The sequence below is a fragment of the Mizuhopecten yessoensis genome, unplaced genomic scaffold, assembly GCF_002113885.1.
Source record: "Mizuhopecten yessoensis strain PY_sf001 unplaced genomic scaffold, ASM211388v2 scaffold8213, whole genome shotgun sequence".
Taxonomy (NCBI): Eukaryota; Metazoa; Mollusca; class Bivalvia; order Pectinida; family Pectinidae; genus Mizuhopecten; species Mizuhopecten yessoensis.
Window position 1 is genome coordinate 1508337 of NW_018407435.1, and position 15523 is coordinate 1523859.

Below are 15523 nucleotides of genomic sequence, written 5' to 3' on the forward strand. Positions count from 1 at the left end.
GCATTTTCTCTGGACCTGTTCGTGTGCTTTACCAGAGTGTCTATCCAGTCTCCCCCTCCTCTCTACCCCACCTCAGGTTAAGTTTGGTTAGATTAGTTTCGGAATTTGAATCTTACTTTTAGTTTAACCTGCTCTACAGGAGTGAGATAACTTAAAACCTTGAAAGTGTTTTATGAAAGGTTAAAATATTAATCTATATCATTTTTACCTTTTTTTTTTTACAATGTATGTACACCTGCACTCTATACATTCTACACTCTCAGATATTCATCTATCTACGCAATAGATGTTTATTTAAAAATTTACAACGGCTTAAACATTTAATAATATTCTATTCAGAAAGGAATGCAAAAGGTTTTTCCATTTAGCTCGCCTGTATATACGTATACAAACAAACAAATTGATATATCCTCCAGTGCAAGTTGTTGGAAGCCGTGAAAGTTACAAGATTTACAGCTAACCAAACTTATAAAAGCTGCTGTCTGTTTTTATACGGACAACACATGTTAGTCCCCAGCCATATTTCCCCTAATATCAATTTCCCAGCCTTTAATCTAATTTCCTAAACACCATCCTTTGTGTGCTTATAACCTCCTTATGGTGTACATATACGTAGGCCTCCCATTTTTGGCGGTACATTTCCCATTTTTGGCGGTACATTTCCCATTTTTGGATACAATGAACTATGATTTATAGACAAGTCTTGATTTTTATTTTCATGTAGTGCTTGAAAAAAGATGAATACAGAAAAGTTCTGATAGAGTGTTAACAATTGGCATGACTGTTTGGCCTATTGTGACATTGTATTTTCTAAAGAAAAATGACGTCAAAAAATCTAGCTTTGTGACATATATAGTGACATGGTTGAATTGTCACTCGAGCTGACCTTTACCTTGCCCTCCTTTACGCTTGAGTCTATGATTTGACTGTTCTTGTACCAGGTGATGTTGGGGATGGGGTTTCCACACGCCTGACATTTCAGTTCTACTGGGGCACGCGCGGGACGTGCGATCCAACGAGAATTCTCTTTGCTCGTCTTCCATATTGGTGCCCCTGCAATGGAGAACAGAATTTAATAAGTTATAATTATTAAAAAATATTCACCAGTGACAATTTTCATAGGCAAAATATTAACCAGTGACAATTTTCATGGGCAAAATATTCACCAGTGACAATTTTCATGGGCTTTTGGAGCTCTAGAAAACCTGGCGAGAAAAATCTGGTGCAATTCCAGGAATATTTGCATACCTCAAAGTGTCAGGATGAAGTTTTGTTCTGTTTTGATGTACTTAAGGTGAATTTGGACATTCTGGTTGTGTAGGTAACAAGTTATACCCCTGTCATCGCGTTACAAACAACAGGTCTCGCCACATTCCCGAGAGGTTATGCCATGCTGGTCCCCGATAGAAGTATTAATTGTTGACATGTCAGATATAATTTAGCACATTGCAGTTTGATTGCAGCCCGGCCCTCACACACAATGTAAATGATGCTTGTACCACCACACACAACAAAGTGGCCCTTTGTTGAAGAGACATGGAGTTCACAGGCCACTATTTTTCGTAAAAGGTGTCTGGTGGTTTTTCACTGTTTAAACCATAAATAAGGATAAAAAGTAAATCTGGACATTTTCACCAGTCTGTAAAACTAAACTACTGCAACAGGCTGGAAAGTCTGGTTCACTTTTCATGTTTACTCTACCAGAGAGATTTAAATTAGCTTGAACTATTTTCAGTAATGATCAGTCAATGCAGTCAGTAAGTGACCATTGTTTTATAATTCAAAACTCACAGACACTTTCTACTAAATAACAATATCAACCATTTTCACAAAATGGGCCTTATATAACTGACATTTTTGTACATTGAATTCTAGTAAGTGGTATGACCAGACACTTAACACGCATTTCAACTTCAGACTAGATCCAAATTGTCAGGTTCCACCATATCTCACCTAGTCCGAGAACCTTCGACAATATTCAAGTCGTCAGCTAATATCTATATATATACAAATACAAAGAGCTGAGTCCTGGACACTAACATCTAACCTTTTGTCTACGGAACATGGTAATTTCAGCACTAGGGGACGAAGAAGAACAGACCACACCTTCACTAGTAGCCTTTTGTGTAGTGGTTTTCCACGATAAACCCATGTCAGATCTGTCAGAAATGTTAAGGGGAGGGGCAACGATTCTGGTGACGAGGTCATAAAACTGTCACATAAATTTACAATTATCTCTTTGATGCATCAAGCAGGAATACATCTACATACTTTTACAGTGCTTTCTCTTCATGAAATTGAAAATGAACAGAGAACATATATGTAAACCACTACCTTGTTAATTAATTTCTATGTAATGTAGAACTGCTTTTGTTTCTTCACATCATATTTTCAATGAAAATGTTAATCCTTTATTGTATACAGGTTTTTGGGACTGGCATGGGCCCCCACCGTCTAATTTTTGGTTTGACTATTCTTTCAAATGAACTAAGTATCGGGAATCAATGAAGTCAGGATTGTGTTTTAAAACCGTAATCTTGAGACCTTCAACATTGACACGCGATGTGCATTCAATTTTAATGACTTGTTTAATGCACCTGGAGACAAGCTGTATCTGAAATCTTTACTGTTATTATATTAGGAATATTTTACAAATAAAGATACGATTTGTCTCTGTGATGCTCTGACCCAGTTAAATTGGGTCAACATATTTACATCTTTACACCAGATTCAACTTTTCAACTCTACCAGGAGAGTTCAGATCTAGGGGAGAATGACACACTCACATGTTAATAAATCAACACTTAAGCTACACAGAACTTCAAAAACAAAACCTGACTCACACTTAATTCTATATAAAGTTACATCTTATAGACCACAGTTAGTTCTATAACCTATGCTAATAAAACACAGACAAGCTAAGAAGCATGATCAATTATGCGACTTTTTAAAAATGAAGAAACACTTAACAACCCTCTCTTCTAACTTATGGGATGTACATTGTATTTCTGAAATTTTCTTTTTATATACATTGTATCTGTACATCTCAGAGAAACTTTTTTAGTTTGTTGTCAATAATTCATGGACAGGAAAAGAAAATGTACAAGAAATATTGCACATAACTTTTTATATTAAATATTTCACTGATGCCTTAAGTCACTTTAGCAGACTTGTAACCAGAACTGGGAGGAGGAATCTCGTACATCTGAAGTGTTTGCGACTCCAAACTTGTGTGGATCCATATGGTATGAATCAGTAATGGTCTGTGGTATAACTGTGACACTACAGCCCCCAGCCCCTACTGTGAACGGGTGTACACTCTCCCTAGGGGCTGTGGGAAGAGGGCAGAAGATGGGTAGTAGCGGAGGGGAGGGGGCTGGAGGGGGGTCATAGGGTGAGCAGGGTACACACTTCACACATATACACAAAGCAGCACCTCTGATACTTCCACTAACACAGACACACCACATGTGGCTAGCTTCACCCCTTGACATATATCTGGACCAGGCCTAAATGGTCAAGCATGGTCAATTGCAATCTGACATCTTAATTTCCCCTCTTATAGATGATTTTTATCCTCTGCCTAACCTCTCCATGGCAACAGTGTACTTCAAATGGAGCAAAAATGTAAAATAAATCTATTTACATGAAAATTGAATTTATATTTCAACAAACCAAGTGTACTTTAAAACTGAAACCAAACAGTTTTTGAACCATTTTAATAAGAAATAGACTTTAACTTTTCAACAACTAAAAGCTACGATTTGATCAAAGATTTGTTGAGAGATAAAATACCTGTACCAGGTTCTGTGGGCCTGTGTCATTTGTACATGTTAGTGGATTTTCTCAGATTAAATACCACGGCTATATTACTATAGTAACAGAGCACAATTGTTTGTGAATAGAAATATTTCGGAGACCACAGACACTCCTTACAGATTGTGTTTCTCGTGACAACTGTCAAGTTGTTTTGAAAGGTTTAGACGTCTTAAAACTCAAACTGTGAGAGCTATAATGAGTCACCGGCTAGGCCCCCCTAAAGAGGGAAAACCCAGCTGGGATATTTAAATTCAAATATTACCAGCGTACATATACTGAATATGTTCTAACATCTTTAAAAACTGATAAAACCAGACCTTTTCTACATTTTCCTCAAAATGGTTCTGTCCAGATTTTTTATCATATATATATATGAAGTAGTTATTACATTTGTTGAAGTTTTCATTTTTTTATGAAACGTGAACTTGATAAATGGTAACTAGACGGCATGTATGCTTTTGAAACTGATCATGAACTTCATATGATTTTTTTTCCATTTTCAAGATTTGGGATATTTTTGTCTGCATTATTTTAAGACTTTTAGATGAAAATTTAAATAAAATACAAACTTTTACTTTTGAAAAGTAAAAAGAAATCAATGAGGAGGAAATAAAAAATACCAGCCTAATACTTCTTGATCTAAAGTGAATGTTAAATGAGCTGTTGAGAAGCGGTATTTCCTCCAACAATCTATGATAATCTGACACCAATCAATGGTCCGGACCCCTGGTACAAGAGCTGCTCCCCAAAATGGTAAAATGACCAAATCCGTTTTAGCAGTGCATGGAAACTGATCTACAAGATCAATTTGTGAGTTTTGTTAGCAGAATGTTATATCTAGAAAACCATCAGCCACAATGATACTTTAGATATTGTGTCTCAGACAGGACCTTCACCCCTATACCCCCTCCTCTGATCTAATCTTAATCTACACACAGCTTTCTGTCTTCCCATTCCTTTCTACTGTCCGAGTTGTAATTCTTATCGCTAGATTTGTTTGTACTTAAATACTACAAACTAGTGGCTATTTACACCAACTATTCCCATACCATTACGTACCAAAGACTTCTAGATTGAAAAGAACTTTCCGACCTTTTTTCTCAGGATCTCTTTCAAGGTTGAATTTATTAACTCTGACCCTGAAGTACAGGGTTCTTATATATTTACTTTTAAATTAAACAGAATTTTCTTTGTGATCTAAGCAAAAATCCTGCAGGTAAATCCCAAGTACGTCCTAATGATTACACACATTGCACTGTAGATTATTAAGATACAAGTGTCATTTGTAGTTTAACTTAAGAGTGAAAGCATGGGCCAAATGAGACATTAGCTTGCACAAGGACAAAACATGAAATGTAATAGGTCATAAAACCCTATACTTGTTGTGAACTTCACTATGTAACCACATTTTAACATCTAAAGGTCAAATACACTGACCTTAGAATAACAATATCATATAGAGTTTCATCTGTCTAGAAACCCCAGCCATTCCAATCATACAGATCTAGAGCCAATGTTGTTTTCTATTCCTTCACATATATATAGATCCCATACATTATTTTGTGTAAAACTATAATGCTGAAAAATGATTTAGTAATTGAATGTCATCCGTCCCATATATCTTCATTATAACATATATATTTCAGGATTTTTTCTCTCTCCACAAAATAGATATCATATAAAATTGTTTAGTATTCAGCGTCAATTACGTTATATGTATTAACAAATTCAGGCCAAAAAACTAGGCTACGTATTTAACAGAATACAGTCAACGAGGACACATCTGTGTGTAATACATAACGTGCTTTCGTGTGATGTCATTTTTTAACCACTGAATTCAGAGATAATGTTTATCGTACGAAATGTATAATTTTTCCACTGCATCGTGCGCTGAGATGAGATGCTATATTTAGACGATTGTAAGTCCTGTGTATAATGGGTTACTTACACCCCAGGTTACATCAACTGTGAAATATCAAGATTCAAATCTTGTCTAGGTAACCCTTGCTCTAGATCATTAACAAGCCGAATTTTCTCAAAATTGACACAGCTGAATAATGACACACAATACAATTTCTGTGGTACGTTATCAAGACAAATGTTCCTGATATATACTGTTGAAGATATTAGGTGTACTTCGTGGAATGTATACCCTGAGATTTTCTCCTTGGCAATATATGTATTTCTTAAATATAATCATGGCCAAGATTTGGGCTGCGATAGCACCTTTTTGTTACTACAATACGTGAACTCCACAAACCGTACTTATATTAGGAGACTAATAATCTACAGATAATTTGTAGAAAATAGATTTTTTCTGCAGCCTCTCAATGATATAGTTAACGAGATTTTGGTGAGGAGACTCTTGCTACTTAAAAACTCTGCTGAAATAATTACACCACAAGGATCACAATCTAAAGAAAACAAACATACACGATAGGGTACACCATCATCTGGTGATCAGGGCCCACTACCTGTTCTGTGTGTTGTTTCTACATATTTAAAGACTTGTATTCGTCTAATCTGTACACTTTCAGGCCCTCTACGCCCATCAGACAGGAAACTCACACCACACTTTTCTTATAGCTTTAATCCCAAGCTCTCTCTAATATCCACAAAATGTTGACTGCAATAGGTGACAATATTGCACCAATTTAATCCATTTTTTTCTTCTGATTTCCAAACTGGGTTGTTTCTATTAATTTTCTATGGCAATGCTAAATGCTGCCTTAAGCTCAGTTCTTTTTTTGTAACTCTTTCCCTAAGGAATCAATGCAATACCCAACTGAACTTAAAGATACAGAAATTAAATGGTACCACATGCAGTGACAGGTACGTATACATTGAAACAGATCCGACAGTGGCTTCGTTTGTTTCCGCATACAGCGACATAATAAAATGTAAACTTGTTACAAAGACTTTCACTAAGGACGATAGTGAACCAGTAGCGGTTAACTGTACGTTTTAACCCTTTCACCCCTAGGTAACTTTGGTAGACTCTACCATCAATATATCTGGATGAGTCCATTGTGGTGCACAGTGGTGAAAGGGTTAAGCGTACAATGAGGCATTAATGGGTGTGAGTTAGGTACCTTCTTCTTTCTTGTTACATTTGGAGATGGCATACGACTGTTCCACTGGCTCTTCTTCTTCCTCTGTAAAACAAAAGGTAAACTTTTTTATATATCAACCGATCGGGTTAATCCATTAACCCCCTGATATTTCATAATGAACTATTCCAACCTTTGAATTGGAAGAGTTCAAATGTGTCGCAAGGGGTGAATGAGTTAAAATGAAGTGTGTGTAAACTTAGGGCTTTAACTATAAACGCTTCATCCTCATCATAATTTACTAGTACACTAACAAGTACTGTACTGTCATATATAGACATAATGTTACTGTGTACATCACATTGTCATACTAAAGACTTTCTGGCTCCAACTGACCAGAGATCTCACAGTTTGAAATAATTTACTTCAAATAAACATAGAGACATACTGTATTCCCGCTGCTTTATCAACTTTGTGACTGAAATGCGTCAAAAAGTGAGTCTTTGACTGGAGATGTTGAAAAGCTAGTCTTTGATGGAGATTAAAGCTAGTTATATTTCCTGCCATGAAACATGAAGCACACATCATAACTAATCTGTGCACAAAGACCTAACACTAATTCATAGGTGACAGCCCCCATTTTCAGATTTACAGCCTCAAACAGTGTATGAAGTCATTCACACCTCTGGTACATGCCACAACTTCATATCATATGTGTCTGATGGCACCGCCTAAATTAGGAGGCTCCATGCAGACTACTGCTCAGCAAATGGGTTCACACTATAAACAAATGTTTATAATGAGTTATGAAAATCTGTGAACCGAGTCTGGGTGAGGCAGCAGTCCCTGGGTACAGATGATCCCTACCTCCTGTGTATAGGGCTCCATTTATGGCCCTTTGTAAAATACTGCCCTAATAAACTTCACTGTCTGGCTTCACTGTTAATCTTGCATCTTTACAACAAAGTTCTTAAAATGGGTTTGTCAGCTAGTGGGTTGAAATTTTGTTTAAAATAGCACATCTTGTTTTAAACAATGTTGTCGTTTTTATTAATTCAATTTTCATTTTCAGACTTGTTAAATTCCGTCTACTTTATATATATATTAGATGATGTTCTAACAAAGAGATATGTTTTTCAGTTCACGATTTAACTAAACTGACAGAGCTTTAATGTCAGCCTGTAATGTTTAGTGATGAAAACCAGGGATGACTGGTGATGTCCTTGCTCGACCCTCTACCATCCTGGAGCCGAAAAAAACATCAGATACCCATATCCTTGTTACATAGACTTTGCTCTCATTCCCAAGCAATTTTGTAAAAACCTTCAAACAATAGAAAATTAAAGCTGGCCGTATGTATCGCAATACGATGAAGGGAAATGAGTTTTGATGTGGTAATTGTATGTAACTGGTTTGACGACTGCTAAGTTAAATCTGACCGCCTCGTGTTGCTTTAGTCAACGTGCGGTTACATATATTTCTTCATTACTCAGGCCTAGTTGGTCTCATGTCTCGACCTCTACTGATAAAACAGATACAGCTATCTGGTTTCCTTTCATTATAGACTCTGACACATGATAATTCCCTCCCGATTCAGTTCACCTCAGTTATATCGGAGCATAGGGAAAAAACGCAGTGCTATTCCAGAGATATATATGGTCGATCTGATCCAAATTTAGTCGAGTAAAATAGTACAGGTAAGGGGCGTTATGTGAAAAATAATGCCATTTTTCATAATATATGGTGATCTGAAGCAGAAATAGTTTGACTCTTAGATGTATATACCGACCATACTATATAGTCAGTACCCGAAGCTCCAACGACACTTGGCTTCACCGAGTTATGATCAAGTACTCGAGGCTCGCATCTCCGTGAATCCAAAATAATTCATTCCCAGAAAACCTACTAAACAACCTTAACCAGATGATATGTGAAAATTTAATTCCATTGCTTTTAAAACTCAAAGTTCACGAATTTGAAATAAGAACCTAATATCAACCATCTCTGTTCCCCTTTGGTCACAGGTTGTTCAGCACATATCAAAATATATATTTATGACAAATAGATTTGTATAAGGTCCCAGTCTATCCGTATTAAGCTGATTATGGTTATATACCTGTCCTAGATATTGACAATCAAGTTATACCATACCTGTGATAACCGTTAGCGTAAAAGTGGTTGAGATGTTGCCGAGTTCGTTCCATGCGAAGCAGGAAAAGACTGCGGTATCGTTGCGGTGAACTTTGTCTATGACAAGTGCATTTCTATTGATTTTGTACCTGTAACGAAAAATTTGTGAAAACTTCAACAACTGATTATGCAAAAAGTTTCATTTCTATGAACAGACTGGTTTGTATTTTAAATTGCACAAAACTGCTAACACTTGGTCTGAAAAGACAATTCAGCCAGGGTTTCTTTCTTTTTTGGGGGGGAGGGGTCAATATAGCCATATCAGAAATTACAGTAGATCATCAAACTCGAGTTTCAGTAAAGTCAGAGGCGTGGGTAACGCATAACTAAAATCTCAGTAAAGTCTGGGTCTACCGAGATGCTTTTAAGATTTGGAACAACAGAAATCAGTTTGGAAAAGTCACAATAAGGGGAAATATTAAAGTAAAGGAATTGTTTTTAATACACTTTCGGTATCAAAATTTCCCATATTCATGGCGGTTCATTACTCATGATCCAACAACCTGATTTCTGTTTGAAAAGTATGAGTAAGTTCTCTTTTCTGTTGTTGGGTGAGAATTAGTTTTTTAGATGTTTACCTAGGGTCCTGTTTTGGAGTGAGGCTCTGGTTGTTTTTGGTCCAGGCAATCCAGGGTCGTGGATGTCCCTTCACCACACATCGTAGCCTCGCTTTATCGCCTTCATACACCTTCAAGTCATTAATTGGCTTACTGTCCTTTAATTCTGGTGGGCCTAGAAAATTGATACACAAAGTCAACAAAGGTAATTAAAATACGACAAACACAAATATTCGTATTACTTGAATCTTGCATAAATTTACACAGTATAACGTCAGTGAGCGGAAATATCTTTTAATAATTTTCAAAATGGAGCTTTGTTTATTTACCAGGTCTAGTATACATGTAGACTAGAGGTTACCAATATTATAAAACATTTGAAGACTTCCTTCCTGTTCCTTACAAAGATACACCCTCAACACACAGACCAATAAACACTACAAACGTTGGTGGGAACTCGAGTGCTTGCCTTTGTTATTCCTATTAGAATCCTCACGAAATATCTTCTAATTTTCAAATTAATGGTTAACTCTAGCTTTGACTGGATTTTCCCTGGAAACTTTATGATCAGGTGAAAGGCATTCTTTTGATCGAACAGGAGTTTTTCTTGAAATCAGTTTCGCATTTACGTTGTAGTAAATTGGCGATTATGAAATCCACATGTGTATACTACTGAAGAGTTGCGGTACATCTGACAACAAGGTTCGGCAGCAAGGCAAACAAACAATGAAACGTGCCTTTGAGAAGCGAAAACAAAAAGGCAAAGGGGCTTATACCCTTCAGTACAAGGAACTCCCTTTAAAACGCTGTAGTCCTCACCAGATCCTTCTATCCATCGTTTTCCTGTATGTGTATTTCTAAACCCATACTAATTATATGTACCTGGTATGCTTAAAAAAACACCTCTTTCTTAACAAAATGTCTTTTAGTAAAAAAAATATTTTGCTTTTCCCATTAAATAGTTTAGATATATATTTTATAAAACTTTTTATGTACTTAAACTATAACTGAGTTACATCTTGTTTCCTCAACGTTATTGTTAAAGTGTGTCATTTCTTGTTTTATTATCATTTTTTGTTACATAATAAATCCTGAGTTTTGAAGAGATAAAATGAAATTTTACATAAAATTCATGAATACAAATTCAGATGAACTTGAGGATTCACTGTTCACTTAGCTTCTATATTGTAGTGGTGCACGTGTTGATTGTCTACATAAATCTGGCCCAAATGTCAGAGAAATTTAAGAAATGCAAAGAAATGTATGCATACTGAAACCTCCCAACATGTTTACACTAATGAAACACACCTGCTTTAAGGGTGTATGTATGTATCCACTTTTTACAGAAACACAGGATATGTTATATCTGGTCACCAGTAAAGTTTTGATAGAGTAAACAGATCTGTTTGAATGAAGGTTTTTGTGACTATGAAACAAATGTGGAACACATTCGAGTCCAATGAAGGACAGTTTGACCACCCTTCCCCCTAGCAATCAGTTGTCGTCAGGTGGAAGATTCTCACAGACTTTGACAATAAAACAATTCACCCAATATGTGTTGCTACCGTTTGAATTTGTTAACTTCGTAAGAGGATTTATTTTCAGCCTTTAGACACTGTTCCTGGTGGAAGTATGCACAAAGCTGCGGATCGCGTTAAAAAGAGTCATTACAGGAGATCTAGGTCACCTGATCTGGCTACGTGTATCTATTCATGTTTAAATTTCAGTTGCCAAGGTACGCATTGAAAATCACTAATTCAAATTTTACTTTAGACATGTTCCTGACAAATACGTCCATTGTTGTCGAGGAAACTAAACAGAGCAGAAATCGACAAAGAAGGAGGATTGTTGTGTAGTCTTTGTGTGTTTGCTTTGGTGAGTGGGGTATGGATGGAGATCCCGATCTCAAGTGTAATATTGTACCATTGTAGGGCTGTCCTGGTATTTGGGATGTTCAGTGAGCGTGACCAGCCCTGAATAGCTACACACACCTCAGTTTTGACCCTGGTGAATAAAAACTTTGCCATGTATACTTTTGTACATTAGACATTTTTGGCGACAGTCGCATCTAGCTATTCGCTGTAGTAACTGCCTGCGTTAGATCGATTCCATCGTCATATTTTGTTTCCGAGTCGGCCTGTGATGTGCATAGCTTGCTTTACACTCTGTCCCTTTGGTTGTTTGTATGTTATGTATATAGGAAGATAACACAGAAACTCAGGTATTTGAGATCCATGTAAGCTAAACTGTGTCTGGTGAACAGTGGGTATAAAACGAGGTTTTATGTAATGACCAAGGTATTCAGAAACTGTACAATACAAGTATGTAGCTTGTGTGATAACATCTTCAGCAATAATTTGAATACTTGTTGAATGTTTGACTCGGGAGTCTCTGCCTATGCACGAGTGACAATGGACTAGGACGTCTAACATGACGGCTGAATCGTACAGACTTCTCCGTGACTTCTGACCTGTCTATACTACCAAGGCATGCTCTACTACTAAGGAACATTAAAGCCTTACTCCCTCAATATTAATGTAGATCCTGTGTTTGGTTAAAAATCCTTCCTCCATTTTTCTTGTAACGTTTTTTAATAAAAAAAAGAAAGATTTAAGATAATTAAGATTGGAATCTTCAAAAATCCATGTGATGATATCCCTGTTAAAATTAGTGTCCTATTATAATACACTGTTTCATTTTTGTCCCACTCTCCATACAGGTCAAAGGTCTGCTTCCATCCATTTACTGTCGATGGGTCATTTGGACACATTCTTTTCCTTCGAAAAATTTTCAAGGCATTACAGCCATTTGAAGGTTTATATGTGTACCTATAGCTAATGGTAAGTATATTAATATACTTTTAAGCAACTTTGAAAAACTGAATTGCTTTGAAACTGATTTTTCAGAAGAAAAAAAAAGTACAAATTTCATCAAGTTTTTAAAATGATTGGGTATACATTATGTACATATGCCTAAAACCCAATTTACTGGAATTGGATATAACTAAGGAAATAATCTATGAAATTTAAAGAACTTCAAAGTAATTTAAAATTTTGAGAAACGAAATTGTGTAGTTCATCTACCCAATTAACTCATTCACCCCTGAAATTTTTATAATGAACTATATATTCCATCCTTAGAATTGGAAGAGTTCAGATGTATGTTCAGGGGTGAATGAGTTAAATATAGTCTGTGACATTTGGTAAATATACTTACGAGTTGGTTTGTCTGCCACTGATATTCCCAATACAAATATCAATACCAGATAAACAAAGCTTGTGCCCATGTCCTCAAATTTCACTACATATATATCATAAATCCAACGTCCTCGGAAAACACAGTAACATTGCGTCGTCACCCACTTCAGTCTAACTCCAAGGAAAGAATATCAGAACTCGGCAAAAATATTTCTTTATAAAATCTTATCCCACATTTAGGCTGAATCTGTATTTTAATCCAGGAAAACGGAAATTTCACATCATCAATAATATTTCAGATGGCACACACAAAGTTGTTTAAAAATGAAGATTATGAATAAATCCTTTGTACGGAGGTTAATCCTTCAATGTGTTGCATCAGAATAGCATTCCCAATTTTGAGTTTTCACACGATCTGCAAAAGAAAATGAAAATCAATTAATATCAAAACTACAACTAGGGAAATATCAAGAAAGATTTAACAAAACTTTTTGTATAAGTTTTATGTCAAAACCATGAGTACTCACGATCCCATACAAGCTAAATTAAGGCCGAGTCCCACACCAATCAGCTCCATGTTGAGAGCAAGCTCTCATATGCTGGATGATTTGTTAAGTGTACTAGGGGTGTGTACTACAGTACGAGTGAGTAATTCTGACATATGGTTGTACCCAACTCTACACTTGACCGAAGACATTCCAGTATGGCAACACATTTACTAGAGTGAAGAAAAAACGTTTAGATCCCTATATATACTCGGTTCACTACACATAATGTCACTTCTAGTAGTATGTACAGTATTTACATTGTAGAGGTGATACAAGTTTTCTGAAACTTTTACTATCAAATTCAATGTTAAAATATACAAATATTATATTGGCATATTAATTACGTCAAAAGCAGAAATGATAAAAGCTGAAACCTTCAAATTAATTGTGAACATGAAGTCACCTTCCCTCCCCATCACTACAACATACTGGAGTAATCAAGCTGACACCATCCTCATATCACTACTCCCTGACCAGTGGAGGAGCTAGGTCAGGTCACCAACAAGTAAAACTCCTCACCAAAGGTTCTCCTTTGTTGTGTCTGCATGATCTTACTTTCATGATCTGTGATCTCTAAATGATATTATTTTCATCACAAGCTCCATACTTACTGCTCCAGCATTTTATCAATAACTGCGATTGATTTTAGTAGTCGTTACCAGTGTGTTTTCCCGATCTCCTGACGTTATATATTGCATGCATATATAGGATGAAATATTTTAGCCCCAAACCAACCTCCCCCCTACACCACACCTTATTCGATACTGTCCTTGATTTTGGCACCAAACCAGAAGTGAATAAGCTGCCCAGTAATGATTTGGTTTTGTTCTCATGGTAACATGCTATATCTTTTTCATGTTGTCATGTTTTACATGTTTTCAAAATATCAAATCAATGTGACCACACAAGAATGATGAGTCGAATGTTGAAGATAATAGCGTTGTATTAGCTTCCCCTCAGGGATATATTTAACTGCAATAATGCAATCTTTCATGACAAATCTTTGCTAACCAATTATGAATATCTTACTTTTTTTTACCTGTTTCTTGTTTCAAAACAAACATCTTTTTTGAATCTGTCATTTATGAAGATAGAATAGCAGGTGAGCAAAACATCTAAACAATTTATTATTAACTTCAAGAATACATTTTCATTTTTTATTTTCATTAAAATGGAACCTATATACATGCAAGTGTTACTAAACAAAACAACTGTTGTTTTTGCATTCTGATATCAGATTATTAGGTTAGATTAAGTGTGGTAGAAAGTTTTAGTTTTATATATTTTTTATAATAATTTTTGGGGGTTGGGGAGGAGAGTTTAACATTTTTACATGATCAACATGTGCAAAATTGCTATAATCAGAAAATACAAGTGTGGCTGAGGTGTTTATCCTATATGGGCTCTATACAAATTTACATTAAACAGTACAACTTGTTTCAAATAAGTGATTTCCCTTAAATGTAGAGTTACAATTCAATAACAATCCCTTATACATACCTGACTTTCCCCCTCAATAGTACGTATGAACAGGTCTGTATTCCTGACAATAAATATTATGCTACCCTCATATTGGCCTGGGACAATTAAATCATTGGAATGTCTGCTACCCAACTAATGGACACTAAAAACTAAGCTGTCAACACATGTATTTAATCAATGATATGGCGGATCAATAATCGTCCTCAGGGTAAATGTAATCGACTCCTGATTCAGCAGATAACAAGACAATTATCACCTTTCTAATTTGACCAATTACAAACAATTAATTACAATTTGCATGAAGAAAAAAATTAAAAGGATGAAAAGCTTAGGCCAACAAAAGTGCAAATTACCTCCCTTAGGTCATGAAAGAGAGAAAAGTCATCAAAATAGCTTCGTTTATCAGGATCCTTCTATGTATAGATTAAGTTATATCTAGAAATGTGTTTCTTTCACATACTAGTACATGGCAGTGATAACTTGTAGCTCAATCTGTTACTCAGTCACTCAGCACCAGTCAAAAATATCAAATATCAATAAATCTCACAAACCCTCACACACACACACACGACCATGCAATATCATTCTGGATCAAAAATGGATAAAGGGGTTGGAAATTAGATGTCGAGATTATTCCCCATGATTCGGCTTGTGTAACAGATTTTACACTAGAGCACCAA

At 35.9% G+C, this 15523-nt stretch overlaps 1 protein-coding gene across 8 annotated transcripts in view; it reads right to left on the bottom strand.

The window, feature by feature from the left end:
• LOC110455387 (fibroblast growth factor receptor 4-like) overlaps positions 1-15523 on the bottom strand; it is a 108386-nt gene that overhangs the window by 14743 nt on the left and 78120 nt on the right. For 7 of the 8 annotated variants that reach the window (XM_021505489.1, XM_021505488.1, XM_021505491.1 and 4 more), the window contains 5 exons: positions 12833-13228; positions 9638-9791; positions 9021-9148; positions 6912-6974; positions 893-1053 (listed from right to left, as the gene is read on the bottom strand). In XM_021505489.1, coding sequence (XP_021361164.1) covers positions 893-1053; positions 6912-6974; positions 9021-9148; positions 9638-9791; positions 12833-12902 — 576 coding nt within the window. In that variant the 5' untranslated portion in view covers positions 12903-13228. Of the gene's footprint in view, positions 1-892; positions 1054-6911; positions 6975-9020; positions 9149-9637; positions 9792-12832; positions 13229-13340; positions 13435-15523 lie in introns of those variants that run through there. The other variant, XM_021505492.1, reaches the window with a different exon arrangement.